This window comes from Lampetra fluviatilis, chromosome 1, assembly GCF_964198595.1.
Source record: "Lampetra fluviatilis chromosome 1, kcLamFluv1.1, whole genome shotgun sequence".
In the NCBI taxonomy this organism is placed as follows: Eukaryota; Metazoa; Chordata; class Hyperoartia; order Petromyzontiformes; family Petromyzontidae; genus Lampetra; species Lampetra fluviatilis.
Genome location: NC_136275.1, coordinates 968,440 through 986,975, shown reverse-complemented (window position 1 = coordinate 986,975; position 18,536 = coordinate 968,440). Strand labels below are relative to the sequence as shown.

At 45.9% G+C, this 18,536-nt stretch overlaps 1 protein-coding gene across 1 annotated transcript; it reads right to left on the bottom strand.

Annotated features, from left to right (window-relative positions):
* Positions 1-259: 259 nt before the first annotated feature.
* LOC144946635 (HIG1 domain family member 1A, mitochondrial-like) lies at positions 260-8,575 on the bottom strand. The gene is made up of 4 exons (XM_078875716.1): positions 8,377-8,575; positions 7,534-7,652; positions 5,880-6,014; positions 260-1,568 (listed from the first exon to the last, which is right to left on the bottom strand). Exons 2-4 carry the CDS (start codon positions 7,637-7,639, stop codon positions 1,495-1,497), a joined length of 315 nt encoding a protein of 104 aa, XP_078731842.1. The 5' UTR covers positions 7,640-7,652; positions 8,377-8,575; the 3' UTR covers positions 260-1,494.
* Between the last annotated feature and the right edge of the window lie 9,961 nt (positions 8,576-18,536).

The window sequence follows — 18,536 nt, the reverse complement described above, 5'->3', positions numbered from 1 at the left end:
GAACCAAATGAAAATATATTTTGAAGTGCAAATGTAAATTGTGGATATATATTTCTGACTGTTGGTGGTTACGTCTGGTGAGCCTGGGAATAATAACGCAGTTTGTCTAACCCCAGTGTAAACCACTTTTCTAATTGATTTTAAACTACAGTCATTATCCTCCATAATTAATTGCAACAATTAAAACTTGAAGATATGAAAACATGGGCGTTTTTTTTATCAGCTGGACTTTATTCAAGTACGAAGAGCAAGAGGGCATGAATGCATGAAATATATACACACACACATATAAAAATCATGCTTAAAACATAGCAAGATGCAGACTGTGTGCCCATGTCCAATACAAGCAGATTACTATACAATTTAAGTAAGAACTTATTTTCAACAAAAAACATACGTGCAAACTTTGTTACCTTACATTAACTGTAAAATACACACGGTATTAGCATAAACAGCAGTTCCGTTCTAAAAAACACAAGCAATCTAGTGCCACGGTGTATTGCAGTGTTGCTGTGCTTGACATGAATCTCATTTCACTCTGGACGTGCTAGCATCCGCTGCACCATCTGCACATTTCATGTGCATGCGTGTAAATAGTTTAAGAAGCCTCGTGCTCTGTGCAATGTATTTCCACGCTTTTTCTTGGATACATATGCCCTCGCGAGTAGTCGCTTTATGCTGCATATATGGCTTAGAGCCTGTAGCATGTGTAAAACAAATTGTCATCAACGTTAGTGGCCAAAAATAGTCGCAGGTGTTGACCAAACTTCTCGGCTGTGATTGCTTTGAATGCTCCCATTATGTGCTATTCAAGATCACCTAAGCTTTTCAGTAAAAATATTTTTCAAGAATATTAGAAATAACATGACAATATATCAGCCGAGCATTGCAAACTGTTGTCTAATAATAATGTTATAAGAATGGATAATACTTTTATGAATGTCCTCTATTAGCAGTGGCCAACATCTGTGATGGCTTCTCTTACGCGATTTAACCCAAAAAAACCTCTATTATGGATGATATTGGTCACGTGTTAAACTGATCTGCGATGGCTGTCACATCGTGTTAACACTTCACTTCAGGGAATAAAAAAGTATGTGCCATCATGGTGGATTGTGGCTAATACAAATAATAATAATAATAACCATGTAAAAATAAAATCATGATTTTTCCCCTTCATGTTTATAGTCCTTCGGGACAAGCAAAGGTATAAAACAGCGGTCCGGAATGCGTGTAGGCTAATAGGCTTAAACGTTGTTTCATTTTATTTTTCCATGGTGAAAGGCACTCTCGCCTATTACTTTCTGGGCAAGTCAGCACTTTTACTCAGCATTGCAGTTGTATTAGTATACGCGTGCCACTTGTTGAAGCGCAGATGTACAATGTGAATGTTATATAACATCGTGGGTGCAATATACAAGTAAGTGTATGTGGCCTAGATGCCAGCAGTAGCTTTCTGTGAGTGGGATTCGCATCTTGACCAGAGAAGGAGTTTCACTTGCTGCTCCCGGTAGGCTCATCAGGTGGTATCTTCAAGATGTACTCTTTGTACATTGTATACAGCACCCCTGTTAGAGAAGAGAAGCTGTGAGTGCGTCCACTATACAGCAGCATATTTTTCTAGGTTATTTAATTTTAGTGTGTCTTTCTCCTAATTTTCAAGCTTGCGTACCGTACCACGTCGTCGTCCACTCATTGACATGCTAATTTTTTATCTGCCCCCTCCCTCTCTCCGCCCCCGCCCCCTCTCTATATTTAAGTCCTCGTCACAGAGACGTTCTCTCTCTTTGTGCCGATACGTGTTCTCTCTCTGTGTATCTTTGTGATATCTGTCTGCTTATATGTCTGTCTATAGTTTTCTGGTTAGATTTGTGTTGCTATTTATTTTATACCTGATGATGACGATTGCTTGTGTTGCAATCGAAACGTCGTAGTATGCTATTATTTAATTTATTATTTTATCTTTATGCGTGACTTTACCGAAAGAACCAAAGAATAGCAGCATAGCCGTCTGCCAGGATGTCAATAGCAATAGGGATATAACGATGCATATATGAATATCGAGTCTTAAGGTCATGATGATACACGCATTGAAGCGTACGCGTAAGAATAGACGTTCTTTGATTCGTACGTGTTGTAACAGACTCATGTCATTCTAGATTTGAAGCTTTCGTGACTGCAAGGATTCATACTCTTAGTTCTTTCGGTAAAGTCACGTAGGTAAAAAATGAAATTAAAATTAATAAAAAATAAAAACAATAAAATCACGATGTTTCGGAGGCAACACAAGCTTCCGTCTTCAGGTGAAACTGTCACAGCAAACAATCTGAATCAAGTGATACAGATTTTTTGCTGTGACAGTCACTCTGCAGTCACTAGAGGTGCTACGGTTCCCTCACTATCTTTAAAAATACTTCTCGGATCGAATTGTGGCAAATATCACTAACTATTAACGACTAAATATTCATTCAATAGTTGGGGGGGGGAGGAGGAGAAGGGGGCATGAATATTTCCACGTCAATTGACTGACGATAAATTTACCAACAATTTACCAACATTATTATTTGTTTCTTTCGGTTAAGTCACGCCTAAAGATAAAATAATAAATTAAATTAAATAATTATTTAAATCAAATAATTTTTTGAATTAAATAATTATTTAATTAAATTTATTCTTTTATCTTTAGACGTGACTTAACCGAAAGAAACAAATAATTATTTGGAAAAAATCAAATAATTATTTGAATTAAATAATTATTTAATTTATTCTTTTATCTTTAGACGTGACTTAACCGAAAGAAACAAATAATAATTCCTGCAGTCACGAAAGTTCGAAAATTAAGATTTTACCAACATTGCCTATCAACTGCTGGATGAAGGCCTCCTCACGCCTTGTCAGTCACAGGAGGTAAAGTCACGTAGGTATAAAATAAATTAAATCACGACGTTTCGGGCGCAACACAAGCGTCCGTCATCAAGTCACAGGTGGATAGTTGGCTCGACTTCATCAGAACGCTCAGTGCGGGCGGATGAAGATATCACTCACCATTGGTGACATCTGTACTTTAAAATCAGTGGCGGTTAGTGATGGTTGAAATAAGTTAACCCTGCTCTTGTGAAATTTCGATTTAAAGCTTTCGTGACTGCAGGGATTTATCTTCTTGGTTCTTTCGGTAAAGTCACGTAGAAGAGAAATAATAAAATAATAATTAAACATAATAAAATAATTCTCACGACGTTTCGGCCACAACGCAAGCAACCGTCTTGTGTTTAGAGAGGAGGATAACAGCAGCATGGAAAATCTGTGGTTAGTGAGCACGGGCACGCCTCGGTATGTGAAGCCTGCGCGTATCGCCCAGTAGCTATAGGCACACTGCTACGTGCTCGTCCGTGGTGGCTGCTTTCTCTGAGGTCAGCCCCATGGCACTGCTTGCTGTGACAGACTGGGAGGACTGCACTCCAAGGCCCTCTACAAGATGTCTCAAATGCATTCCATGGGGCTCGTTCAATCACAGAGCAGACTACATGGACATTGGTCAACAGGGAGGGACTATTTAACGTCATTAGAATTTGGCTTTATTGACCATAATAGGCCAAGAGCCATATAGATTACCTCATCAATATGCCACGAAGCCTATATATTGTAAACATTGATTTAATAAATATGTGAGCATAACATAGATTGCCAGAGAGTACACTCAAAACAACTTTTTGGTCGTTTAGGGACATCTTAAAATATGCATGTACAGTATATATAATTTTCAGGCACCCTAGATGGCTACTGCCTGAATTTTTAGGCAATCTGTGTTACATTCTCAGGCAGTCCAAATTTTGAGTCGTCAATAAGGTGCATTCATGACACATGGATCTCTCATCATGTGTACGGGTGCGTGTGTGTGGGGTGGTGGTGTATACGTCCTTTGGCTCCCACATTATTTAACATCTATTTCGACTGCGTAGTTCGTGAAGCCTTCAATAGCTGTACCGGGGGAATTTCCATTTGGTACAGATATAATGGGAGGCTGATCGACGCCCGGGTGCGATCAAGGGATAGCTCCCTAATGGTCAACAACGTTATGTATGCCGATGATTTGGTAATAGCTGCTCATTCAGAAGAGGAGTTGGAGACGCTGCTGCTGAGACTGGAGCGTGCCACTAAGAGGTGGGGCCTTACCATCAGCCCCACCAAAACTAAGCACCTGCCTGGGTATTTTGTACCATCGGACACTCCACCCCCACAACTCCCAATTGGTGATGGGGCAGTTGTGGAGAGAGTGGAGAGTTTCCCATACCTGGGCAGTGTGCTTATGACCGGCTCCAGTTTATCAGCAGAGGTCTCACTCCGAATCAGTCGAGCGGCAATATCTTTTCATCGGTTGCGTAACGCTGTGTGGAAGCTACCTGGTCTGTCGCTCCGCACGAAGCTTCAGGTCTTCTCGGCCACGGTCATTCCCTCCCTTCTCTACGCTTGCGAAACGTGGACCCCCCTAGTGGAGCATCTTCGCCGGTTGGAAACATTTAGGCTGGCCTGCCTACGATCCATCCTGGGTTTAACCAGGCTGGATTGTGTGAGGAGCTCACAAGTCCTTGAAAGATCTGGGCAAAGTCCCATCAGTGAGCTCCTCCGGCAGGCAAGGCTGCGTTGGCTGGGTCATGTAGCCCGCATGCCCAGCAACCGCATGCCTAAACAGCTTTTGTTCGGCCGGATCGAGGGGGCTAAACGGGCGCGGCACGGGCTAGAGAAGAGATGGAGTGATGTGGTACAGGAGGACGTGGAGCTGAGTGGACTTGCCGATGACTGGTACCAGCGGTGTCAAGATCGGCCTCAGTGGAGGAGGCTCGTGAAGGACGCTACTGGGCAGTTGGAGGCAGTCGCCCTCCAACAACAACGGAGGGCGGAGGAGCGACGCTCACAACAACGAGCGGAGCGCCGGGTGGCTAAAGCACAGCAAGTTGGTACAGTAGGGGGCACAGGTGGTGCATCAGCCAGTCATCTCGGTCATCTCGGTCAGTCGACCCGTGGCACCTGGGTCTGCCCCGTGACCTCCTGCCAGCGGGCGTTCGACACTTCACGTGGCCTCAAGGTGCACATGGCCTGGCACAAGCGTCGTGGTGACGTCACCGCCACTTAGTGGCGAATGGCGGTTGTTGTTGTTGTTGGTGTATACGTCTTAGTGTTTGGTATAATAACCGTGCTGTAGTACTTCGGCACGAACCCAGCCACCTCGCCTTCAATTCCCGGCCACGAACAACATCAGTGATACATCTGATCTGAACCTGTACTGAGCCTCCCCTGGGTCTACTCAGCCTTAGACGTGGTGTGTTATCCCCCACCTCCGATTACTACGGTTGGCTAAGTGTGCGGCGCGAAAGAAGTTCAACAAACATACTCTACATTTTTCTTGGTTCTTTCGGTAAAGTCACGGTGACAGACCTGCTCTTCACCTGAGGACGGCTGCTTGCGTTGTGGCCGAAACGTCGTGAGAATTGTATTTTATTATGTTTTATTTTTATTATTATGTTATTTTATTATTTCCCTTCTACGTGACTTTACCGAAAGACGTTTCGAAACGTCGTGAGAATTTTTATTATTTTATATTTATATTATTGTATTATTTCCCTTCTACTTGACTTTACCGAAAGAACCAAGAATTTGAATCCCTGCAGCCACGAAAGCTTTAAATCAAAATATATACTCTACATTATCAATTCAATACTAGGGAGACAAAGACGACCGGGCGTGACGCTAGCCATACCACCCCTGTCGTGCGCAATTCCGGCCTTAACAACAGAGGTGCCCCAGCGGTCTGTATGGAAATACAGAACATCTGTGTCTTGCGTGCGCGTGCGTGTGTCGAAATGGATGAGGGCTGTAAGTACCGAGCGTCATAGCTCCCACCACCAGGCCCTGTGCTGCGACGCGCGTGTGGATGAGGTGCACGGACATCTTCCTGTTGCCCCGAGTGCGCAGGGTGTAGATCCCGTACGCAGCGGCGGCGGCGCATCCCGCCAGCCCTGCAAGGTGGCACACACCACGCACATCGATAATAGTAAACATTTCGATTTAAAGCTTTCGTGACTGCAGGGATTTATCTTATTGGTTCTTTCGGTAAAGTCACGTAGAATGGAAATAATAAAATAATAAAAATAAAACATTATAAAATAATTCTCACGACGTTTCGGCCACAACGCAAGCAGCCGTCCTCAGGTGAAGACCAGGTCTGACCAGGTCTGTCGGGGAGACAGCGTCTGAATGAAACACACCACAACCCAGCTTAAATATACGCTCAAAGCGTGGTGTTTTTCATTCAGACGCTGTCTCCCCGACAGACCTGGTCTTCACCTGAGGACGGCTGCTTGCGTTGTGGCCGAAACGTCGTGAGGATTATTTAATTATGTTTTATTTTTATTATTTTATTATTTCCATTCTACGTGACTTTACCGAAAGAACCAAGAAAATGGTCACCATATTGAGCGTGCCTCGTGTGTAATAAACATTACACTGGTAAGCTGCATTGGACTTGGCCACGTCTTGGCTTTAGTGTCGTACTCCGTGGCACGACATTTAAAGCGGTGTTGAGCTTGAGGCTGTGACCCTTGCTCTGTGAGTGAAATCATCAACCTCCAGGACGTAATTTCTGGCTCACACTTTGAATATTTGCTACGTGTATTTGTCTAGCTATCAGCATGGATCCACGTATAATTCTACCAAATTTCAGATTTTTTACCCTTAAAGAGCACCATTGAAATTTGCATCACTCCGTCACTATATATTTACATCACTATATATTAGATCACTCGTATATATACACATCTCCGTTTTAATTAGAGGGAACCTATTTTATTTCGTAAATAGCCTCTGAAATGTAAAACAATGCACACATTCTTAAAATGTTTACATCTCTCATTTAGTTCATGAATATAATATACATAGAGTGTTTTTTGGGTAAATTTGCAAACATTTTATAAGAAAACTTTACCATTTCGAGGTCCTTTTATAGATAAGGACAAATATGATATCAACATAATTGGATAGGTATTTACTGTTTACATTTTATAGAAATAGTGAGTCCCTGGAGCCTAAACATATTGCAGCGTCAGTGTGTTAGTAATCTAACGTCATGGCTTTTGGTCTGCAGACTACTGTTAGCTTTGAGTTAAGCTTTAGGGTTCAATTATGGGTAGAGTTAGGGCTAAAGTTACGAGTAAAATCAGAAATAAGAGCCCATAATATAGGGTTTTTGAGGTTATATGGTAAGATATATGGCTGTATGGTAATAGCTAAGGGTAGGTTTAAAAGTTAAGGTAAGATCAGAATTGAAGTGTATGTTAATTATTAGGGGTATGTTCAGGTTTAGTGGGGGAAGGATGGTTACGGATGTGTGGTCCAGTCAGAGGTGGAAAGTCCTGGTTAAGGCTGTATGATAAGAATTAGGATTATAATTAGAGATGGGTTCCGGGATTAGTGGCTTGTACGACAGATTTTAGGGTACGATTTAAAAGGGTGACAGGGGGTGTGGGTGTCTCGACTCACCGAGTGGCACGAGGGGGTTTTCCTTGGTCTTGCGGAGCAGTCGCATGCCTTGCTCCTCCTCGGGCTTGGAGTCGGTGGGACTCCAGGCCCTGCTGGGCGTAGACATCGCACCACGAGCCCTGCACGGACACCGGGTGAGCCAGGGCAGTGTCGAGTACGGCCGTGGGCAAAGCTCAGCACCTGAGTTGGGTGATATTCTGATTCTGAGTGCCCAGTACTGATGGTGGCCACGCTGTCGTACCAGATGGGGTGCTCACTTTAGGCTGAGTCAACCTCAGAGAGACTTGACTCAGGGGTCATTAATGCCTATAAATAAATCACACAATATTTCTGAACTACTTTGTTCTGCTGAAATTATTGCCAATGCTTAATTAACGACACACATTTATTAAATGTATATAAAATGCTTGCATATTTTTTATTGACTTATCGAGGTAAAAAAATAAGAAAATCATGTATGACACAACATGAGTCTGTACAGACCGAACGTGACGCTCACCAGAGTTGAAGACAGATGAACCAGAGACAAAGAGTGTTTTTTTTACGTCTCTGCAGCTGGGGAAAGTTATGTTAACAAGCACCAATCAAGCCCGGTATTGCACACGGCGATTAACTGTGGCCAACACCAAGCCAGTGCTGATGTTTACACGCCTCACCAGGTACTCGTTTCATTTGTATTCGATCTCAGCGAGACGCAGGACAACTTCAGATATTACTCGACGCTGATGTTACCCGCGGTCGGGAATGGAACCCATGGCAATGAGTCAACCACTGCGCCACCGTTCCCCACGCACACACACACAACCACACACGCACCCACACACACGCACACACCCACCCTACCTTGCGCTACTGAATTCGCTTCTGCAGTGATCCCACGTGCGTCAGTCAGCGCGCAGTGCCGTGCAGTGCGAACTCGTCCCGCGGTGTAGAGCAGAGACGGCTTGGCCAGGTGCTGTCGAGGTCAGGGGTCGAGGCCACACACGCACACAACACACGCACAACACACGCACACAACACACGCACACACTGCCAGGAGAACTTCCTGTGGAGGGACTGCGCTGTTCACCGCGGTGTTCTGTGTATATATAGCCCCGGGGAGACCGCCCCGTGGCCCGTACGCGCACGGGAACGCGCGTGTTCTGCCACGAAGAGGAATTATAATAAACAGGGCATGGAGACAAGGGGGGGGGGGGGGTGCATTTGGAGCGTGGAGAGACGTCGTCGGCTGGGAGAGAGGCCGGTCGTCCACGCCGCGTGTGCGAGCGATGCGTGCAATGTGCAGTGGGAGCCGCTCACACGCATCGCGAGTTGGTTTTGGTGTTGTGGTCTCAGAAGTGCCGTGCACTTCGCCCCGCTTTTAGTGCAGCCCTTCGTGCTTATTAAGCCACGGGAATGTTCGCTAATTGAGTGTGGGTACAGTCAAGATTTAACTTTCATAAACACATAAAAATAGTCGTGACATTTATTTATGTAGGAAAGCTTCACTCACTTTCATAAATAAAATAAAAATCTTAACGGAATTTGTTTATCTAGGAGTGTCTCGCTGAGATCTCAAAAGTTTTTATTTTTCCAGGAAAGAACTGCGCATGTTTGTTTGAGATGATTCGTTGATTAAATTTTAAGGAGGAGGATTTGTTTATCAGACTTGACTCAATGAAACTCGGAAAGTCAATACCGATCCAGAGTATTCCTGATTAAACGCAAGATTGGGCCATTGTGTGCTGGCGTCATGATCCAACTTTTCCAAACGTGAAACAATCGCAAACTACTGACTTGGGGGGAAAGTTTAACACGGAGGCTTTCGCGACCAAAATATCATCCATAATAGAGGTGTTTTGGGTTAAATCGCGTAAATATATGAATGTGTCGTTAAACCCGCCACCACCCGACACAGCCAACTAGTAAGTTTGTCGCCTGATGATGCTGGTTGGAATTATTGGTGAAATGTCGTACGCAGATTGTAAATGTTTTGGTTTACTCTCCAACACACCAGTGTGCTGTACTAGTAACTAATTTGCGTGTTTTGTTTACGTATAAAAAAGCTTACTCATTGGTTGTGTCGGGTGTTGGCGGGTTTAACGACACAACCTTTATATTTACGCGATCTAACCCAAATAAAACCTGTACAGTATTATGGTTTGGGGGGAAAATAAACGTATCAATCGTCGCCCTCTCCTGGAAAAACTTAGCAGGACCCTCCTGAATAAATTTGAAACTCAGGAGCGCTTTCCTTCTGCGTAAACAAGGTTAATAATTACTATAAAACAAGTTGCCCCGGAACACTGCCGCATACGGTCAAACGATTGCTGGATAAAAAATGCCGTTTTATTTTACGTGGATAGTCACAGTGTTGTCTAATACACGTTTTTAATATACATTACAGCAAAACCTTGGATTGCGAGTAACTTGGTCTGCGAGTGTTTAGCAAGACGAGCAAAAATTTTAACTAAATATTAATTTGATAAACGAGCGAGGTCTTGCAATACGAGTAGTACGTGCATACGCTTTGTCTGCCGAGCGTCACGTGATCACAACGGATATACGAGTGCTTTGATATACGAGTGCTTTGATATACGAGTGCTTTGGATTACAAGCACGTTTTCGGAACGAATTATGCTCGCAATCCAAGGTTTTACTGTGTTTGTTTCGGCGTGTGGGATTATACTGCCATATGCGGAGCGACTCGCAACGCAAAGCTGGGTTTGAGAGTCGGATGATGACTGCAGGGAGATGGGCAGCCCGTATCTGGCATTTTATAGAAGCTGTTATTAAAAACGTGATTGCATTTGGAGGGATCTCTGCATAAACCGCGCCGTGCCAGATGCGGTGTTTTGTTAGTCAAGCTTGCAACCTGTTGGCACGTGCGGTCTGGCCAAACCTAATAAAGAAAGTCATTCTGACGGAGCAGACTTCCTCCTCAAAGACAGACGCCGCGCTGGTACAGGAGGCCACGTGCTCTCACGTCCACGTGCGCCGGAGCGCGCGGCTCAGGCCATTCTGAGCAGACACGCACACACACACCACGTACCACGTGCCACACACACACACCATGTACCACACACACCATGTACCACACACACACCACACACCACGTACCACACACACACACACACACCACGTACCACACACCACGTACCACACAGCACGTACCACACATCACGTACCACACACCACGTACCACACACACACCATGTACCACACACACCATATACACACCACGTACCACACACACACACCACGTACCACACAACCACACACACACCCCACGTACCACACACACACACACCACGTACCACACACACACATACCACGTACCACACACCACGTACCACACACCACGTACCATACACCCACCACGTACCACACACACACACACCACGTACCACACACACCACGTACCACACACCACGTACCATACACCCACCACGTACCACACACACACCACGTACCACACACCACGTACCACACACCACGTACCACACGTACACACACCACGTACCACACACACACCACGTACACACACCACGTACCACACACACCACGTACCACACACACCACGTACCAAACACAAACACCACGTATCACACACACACCACGTACCACACACACACACCACACACACCACGTACCACACACACACCACACACCACGTACCACACACACACCACACACCACGTACCACACACACACCACGTACCACACACCATGTACCACGCGGTGTCGGTGGGGGCTCCAGTGGGATCAGACCTCCCCCCACACCTGTTGAATTCTTAGAGTTCAGTCAAAAATGTCGGTACACGTATATACCATACATTTGTACGATTAAGTGATGGGCTTCGCAGCTTCTGTTCCTTTAAAGGGCGGATGATGACAACGTTGAATGCACGAGAGGCAACAGCAGATCGCTACTCATTCTGGTGTGGACCTATCAGTTTCAAGGCCAATGCATATATTAGCAGAGGATGTTTTTTGTTTGCATTCGGACCACAAGTATTGTGGTTAATGCAGACATGATTCCTTGTAAAAGGTTTCAGTTTGGTGTTTTAACATCTGCACACCTGTTTTGTTGCCAGAAAAAAGGGGAAAACCTATTCTCACGTTTAAGAATTGTTTAACATTTCCTTAACTTTGCCTCTGCTACCTCAGTTTTTGCATGGCCCCCACTTGAAACAGTGCCATGCACGGTACAGAGTAAACATCAAGGGAGGATCCTTGGCTGTATCATCAAGGGTAATTGCAGGGTGACTTCACTCAAGGTCTATCCGCTGCTCCATGAATTCCTCCACAAGCCACAGACATTTGTGAAGATCTTGCGATGGCGCAATCCATGTCATTCCTCCTGCGCATGAGCTGATCTTCACCGCTCCGTCTCCGTGTTGGTCGTCCCTGTGGGGCACGTTCCCTCCTTTGGCTGACCTTCCGTCACCAGCATTGCCCACCGGCAGTCATCCCTTCTCAGTGACCCTGAGTCACTCTTGTGAATGAGACTCATCCTTGTCTCTCCCGTTCTCGCCTGGCTAAATAAAATCAACTTGAATATGCACCGATTGAAAATAACCCTATCCAGGCACATTGTCAAACCATGGTTTGCGCATAATCAAATCCAGGCAGTACAGCAAGTACGTGTCTATGTAGAGTTTAAATCTTGACTTAAAGCTTTCGTGACTGCAGGAATTCATATTCTTTGGGTCTTTCGGTAAAGTCACGTAGATAGGTTCAAAGAAAATAACAAAAAACTACGGCGTTTCGATCGCAACGCAAGCGGTCGTCATCAGGAGGAAACGTCGTAGTGTTTTGTTTTATCTTTTGCTATTTTCCTTGAACCTATCTACGTCACTTTACCGAAAGACCCAAAGAATATGTAGAGTTTGCATGTACTATAATACCGCTGTAAACGTGTATTATAGCTCCAGGCGCTCTGGTTTCCTCCCACACACAAAACACCCAAAGGGGGAATTGCTTCAACATTTGTTTCTTGCTGTGGTTGTCCCACCTGATGACGGACCCTTGTGTTGCGCCCGAAACGTCGTGATTTATTATTATATTTCTATAATGATTTCTATCATTTTATTATTTATTTATATTATTTATTTTTACCTACGTGACTTTACCGAAAAAGCCTAAGAGTATAGTTGCTTCAACGCTTCACTCCCCCACGAGGGAGGCTTCGAGGAGCACGGCGACCCACGAGCGGACAGGCGCAGTGGGGACCGCTCGCGGTGGGGAGCGGTGGCGCTGCGGTTGACGGCACTGCGAATCCCAAGACCAACGTCCACGGGCAGCGATTCGTGGCGAGTGATGCCTGAGCGTGGTGAAGTATGGCCACACAACCGTCATGCCCAACAACCGCGTGGGGGAGGCCGTCGTCCAGCAGTGCAATTGACGAAGGGATCTGAATGAAAGTACTTTCATCAGTGTCATATGGACAGATTTCGATGTAAAGCTTTCGTGACTGCAGGGATTCATCTTCTTGGTTCTTTCTCTGTCTACTCGACAGACCTGCTCTCCACCTGAGGACGGCTGCTTGCGTTGTGGCCGAAACGTCGTGAGAATAATTTTATTATGTTTTATTTGTATTATTTTATTATTTCCATTCTACGTGACTTTACCGAAAGAACCAAGAAGATATGGACAGATGTTGGAATACGCGCCTGTGTTTTTGTACGCAGCAACTGGTAACTGCTGTGTTCACTACAAAGCAAAGCCACTCAGCTACAGCTTCAGTTCCCTCCTCCCTTCACTCTTCGTATTTATGTCCCTATCAGCCCAATCACAGACCATACTTTCCTGTCGCCTCTTGCTCCGACATGTTTGCAATGTCGTTTTCGATTCGCGTGAGAGATTGTCACCGTGATAGAGACGGAAATTATAAAGTTTACTTGCAGATGTACCTGACTATTTCTGGCGCGCCTCTTGCTGTCATATTATATTTCTGCTTTGTTTCTGCGTGTGTTTTTATTTTTCTACCGTCCAATACTGCCTTCTTTTCGCAGTTGTACATTATCATTAAGGCCACTCTACTCGTCCTCTGCAATGTTGATAGTTGTTGTTGTTGTTGCTGCTGCTGCTATGCTCACGCACCACCGATCTCCGTCGTAAAATTACCGGGAAACTGGCTGAACGGGATCATCTGCGTAGCAAATCAAATAAACTGAAACTATCTCCCCGCACCTCCGATTAGCACGGTTGGCTACGTACGGTGCGAAAGAAGTTCATCATCCAGTGCAGTACACACAGGAAACTCATTGTCATCCACAGTTCAGCAAACGTAGTCTCATAGCACGAAACATAAACACGACAAAATGTTGTTTTCTCTCTTCAATAATCCAGATGCAGCAGGACGGGGTGCCAGAGACGATGACGAGGCACACGGCGGATTCTGAAAACGAACTTTTGCCAACTCACGTGGAGTCATTGAAAGACGGCGCCTTGAGTTGTCTTTGTGCTTGATGGGGGGGTTGCCTGTGGACAAACACCCCGTAAGGTTCGAGAGGTGCGGGGTGAGGGTTCGAGTGGGGTAGAGGGTAGAGAGGAGGAGGAGGGTGGGGGGTGCCCAGTCGTGGCTGTGTTTGTTCCGGAAGCCCAATTCGCCGCACGTCATCTCGTTCACACGGGCCCAGAGGGGATCCAATGGGATTTTTCAGAGGAAGGGGGTTGAGGGGGTTTCTAGGACAAATCCAGGATGTGTTTGGAATCTGGATGTAGGATGTCAGGATATGCATACAGTACGTGTCAGTCAGACCTGGAAAAACTGCACTGACCGTTGTGGTGAAGTATGGTCAAACAACCCCCACGACCGGCGGTAGAATGGCAACGGTTGTAAATTACTGTAGTGTTATTATCATCATCATCGGGAGAGAAAATATGTGCACATCACGTGTGTCCATGTGTCCGGCAGAAGTCACCGCTCGAAGGGAGGATGATCGGTGGTCGACACGAATGACGGAGTGACGATCAATGGAGGGGACGCGCCCACACAGGAGATGGAGCGATGTTCTCAGCTCGCGTGCACGAGCTGCGCTGATGTTTATTGCATCAGGGGTCTGAAGAGATGACGCAAGGCTTGCTGAGGTCTTCATCCAGCAGTGGATGGAGCACGGCTGATGATGTTTAGGAGTGAGTGTGCGTGTTGTTGTAGATCGTATGTGTTCCCTTTTGCCCAGCTCGCCTGCACAATGATCACACGTGGAGAGGGAATTCGCCTGCGTGAGCTGTCAACAACATCTTCCTCGTCTGTCACGAAGGAGGACGCCTGCTTCTGCTGCTGCTCTATATTTGGAGTGTGCAATGTTTTCCCGTGGTCGCGTGGATTTTTCTCCGGGTCCTCCAGTGTTTCTCTCCATATTCAGAAACATGCATTTAGAGTATTTGGCTGCGATAAATGTCCACGTGACAAGCCACTTCGTGGAGCTGTCATTTGTTTTCAGGTCGCTTCTGAAAAAGAGACGTATTGCTCAGTGGGTCTTACCTGGTAAAAATAAATACTTATTGTAGCCAGCCACTAATACGAGAAAATAGCCGTTTGACGACCTTTACAGCCACTGTGAATAGCCCTTCCCCTAACTATTATCAACTAGCCAGCTAGTCACATGTACCAGCAACAAGCCCTTCCCCTAACCATTATCAACTAAATTTCGATTTAAAGCTTTCGTGACTGCAGGGATTCCTATTCTTGGTTCTTTCGGTAAAGTCACGTAGAAGGGAAATAATAAAATAATAAAAATATAAAACAAAATTCTAACGACGTTTCGACTGCAACACAAGCAATCATCATCAGGTGTGAAAACCACAGCAATCGAAACGTCGTGAGAATTGTATTGTTTTATTTTTATTATTTAATTGGTTTATTTTTATTATTTTATTATTTCCCTTCTACGTGACTTTACCGAAAGAACCAATAATATACATTATCAACAAGCCAGCTCGTCACATGTACCAGAAACTAGCCCTTCCCCTAACTATCTAAGTACTACTAATAGCCCTTCCCCTAAAAGTAAACAATTATCCAGCCACTAGTATACTAATCGTGGTTCTTAATCGACCATACTTCACCACGCTGGTCAACAGCTAGGCCCAGGTGTAATGTATACATTACCCGTAACTGTGACTTGCATTACAATAACAGTAATGCTTTTGCAATATCCTTTGCAACCACATCAGAGTCCAATTGCGAATATAAAGATCTAATTTTCAAAGAAGATGTTGGTGGAACAAATACCAAACCAGTGGGAGACGTCACGGCGTGGCAGCGTCGACAACAATCACTGAATGGGATTCCATCAGCAGTGAATTGACTGCAAAGGGCAGTGAGGGCGTCACTGTTTGGCGATTCGACCAACACAGCTTGGCACGAATCCAGAAGCGCAACAACTGAACACGTTCGTCAATAACATCGTGGCCCTAACAGGGGGAAATATTTAAGGGGACGTGCATAAATGACGTCACGCACCTAGGGGGGGGGAGAGGGTCAGACATTTGTGACGATGTGTGACGGGGGGGGTGAGAAATGTGACGTCACATCAAAGTGCGCAACTTTAAATAAATATAGACAACACGTTCTACTTAATTAAATAGACTTTTTAATAAATGTTTTCTCCTACAACATCAGAGTGCAGCGACACATGAAATACGCACTACAATGACAATAGTTTAAAGCGATTTGAAGCATGTTTTCTTTTCAAAATGGAAATATTTTTTTTGGGGGGGGGAGGCAGAGCTTTGTGACGTCATATTTGAGGGGGGGGGTCTGACTTTTGTGACGCCGTGTGACGAGGGGGGGGGGGTCCAAAATCGCCCAAAATCGCGTGACGTCATTTATGGACGGCCCCTAATAGGCGACGTTTCAGTCAATGGCCCTTATGTCTTCCAGGAGGAGTGACAAAAGGCTGTCTTAAGTGAAATTACCGAAAGAACCAAAGAGTTAAGTGAAATTGTTTACTTCATGAGACCATGTCTCCAGTATTAAAGTATGATACATGTTGTAGCTGCTCACCCCGAACTATAAATGCCCTGAGAGTGCATTGTCTTTGTACCTTTCGTCTTTTGGCGTTCTCTGGTCTGACACTGGTGATACAAAGCCCTAAAGAAGCCGTCTCTTTTGTAGACCGATCAATTTCAAAGACAATGCATCACTGTCACCACAATAACTTTGTGTGGTTAATGCAAAAGGGTTTCTATTTGGTGTTTGAACATCTTAACATCTGTTTCATTGCCAGAAAGGGTAAAACCTATCCTTATTTTACTGGTAGGAACATCCTGGTTACACCAGCCCACAGGGGATTATTGTGTCCGTCCGTCCGTCGTGCAGGGAGGGGCTGGGTGGGGAGGGTGGGGCTGGGTGGGGAGGGTGGGGAGGGGCTGGGTGGGGAGGGTGGGGCTGGGTGGGGGGGTGGGAGGGGTGGGGCTGGGTGGGGAGGGGAGGGGCTGGTCACCCCGTGGTGCCCTTATAAAACTCAACGTTTAACCTACTCACGCCGGCTTGTGCCCGCCCTCACAGTCGGCCATATTTGCGGAATACACCACGCAGCCGTTGACCCTGGCCATTGACCGAGCAACCCAACGTTCCTACCAGCTCCCTCCGCAGGAGGAATGTGTTTATTATTGTTTCCTTGTTAGCGCAGTGAAGACGACGAGACGCTAGAGGGCGTGCGGGCACAGTGGAAGGGCTCTGTTGAAGACTTCGCAGCATGCTCGCATTGGTGACCACTCTCCACCCTGCTGATGAGTCCTCGTGAAGACGAAACCCGTCCACAGTTGTCTATCTCTATGTCGCTGCTGCTGCTGCTGCCGCTGCTGCTGACAATAGGTCACATTTATTCAAATTCATGTTTATGGTTATCTCAGACAAGGTGACCACAATGCAGTTCTTCAGGAACTATTCGTTGTTTTTTCCATAATGCACAAAGGCTGTTTTGTTTGAAACTCTTGGTCTTTGTCGTGGTGGTGGTGAGTTTTCCTCGTCGTTTGCAGCTCTGAGTAGGCGCTTCTTCGCGCATGAATATCCACACATTCACAACTTCGCTTTTGTTTCAAGGTTGGCTGTGCCCAACTTGAAATATGCGCGCTCCCAATAAACTTGTCTGCTTGCTGGGTCGGGCTGATAACGTCACCTCTTGTAACATCCGCAGGAACGACCAGAAAGTGCTACATTTATGGATGCCGCACTGATAATGATTTCTACGATTCGTTATTGAATGTTGTAAACATATCAACCCCGGTAATGTTGGACAACGTGCATCGGGGAAAGTGTTAAAACGTTAAACACGTGTGTTGACGTGTGCAGGATTTGAAATGAAATGCTGTTGCGTCCGTCAATTTCATTATCCCCATTTATTTCGTGGGATGTCTGCAAATATGCCGCCAGTTGGATTCTCAGCGGTCGAGCGAGGCGCTCGTAAATCGGAAGGTCCCGAGTTCACATCCATCCTTGGTGGTTGACTCAGCCCATCATCCCTCTGGGGTCGCAAAAATGAGTACCACTTGGTGCGGAAGTCTACACAGGTGATTGTAAGGATCGACTCGCCCACGCCATGAGAGCGTGTCATTTCCACAACTGGGTTATTAGGGCTGTGTACCAGAGGTCGCAAACGGGTTTTGATTCCTTATCCGGCCGGGTAGAGTACGGGTATCGGGTACCCGATTGCGACCTCTGGGATGAAGCCACGTTGCAGGCGCGGGTGGGTTGATTCTAGGAACTTGAATTGTGAGAAGAAACAAGACGTTGGGAAATGAGTGACAAACAGTTACTCACCAGTGACTCACGGTCTACCCGTACCCGGCCGCACCAGGCCGGGTACGGGTAGCCGGGTATCTGGTAGGGTACGGGTATCGGTTACCCGGTTGCGACCTCTGCTGTGTACTGATGGGCACCGCGACAATGCTCATTTGAGCATGACACAGCCTTATACTTTGACTACCATAACTTGAGGGCCAAGCCCGAGAGCTGGCGTGAGTGAGGCATGGTGGCGGAATGCGTCGTGGATTGAGCGGTCAATCTTAAT

Excerpts from the sequence above, each read along its gene's own strand:
- LOC144946635 (XM_078875716.1), bottom strand. The coding sequence starts at position 7,639 with ATGTCTACGCCCAGCAGGGCCTGGAGTCCCACCGACTCCAAGCCCGAG. Across the intron at positions 6,015-7,533 it reads AAACCCCCTCGTGCCACTCG|GGCTGGCGGGATGCGCCGCC; the intron begins GTGAGTCGAGAC and ends GCCACCTTGCAG. Across the intron at positions 1,569-5,879 it reads GGTGGGAGCTATGACGCTCG|GGGTGCTGTATACAATGTAC; the intron begins GTACTTACAGCC and ends CTTCTCTAACAG.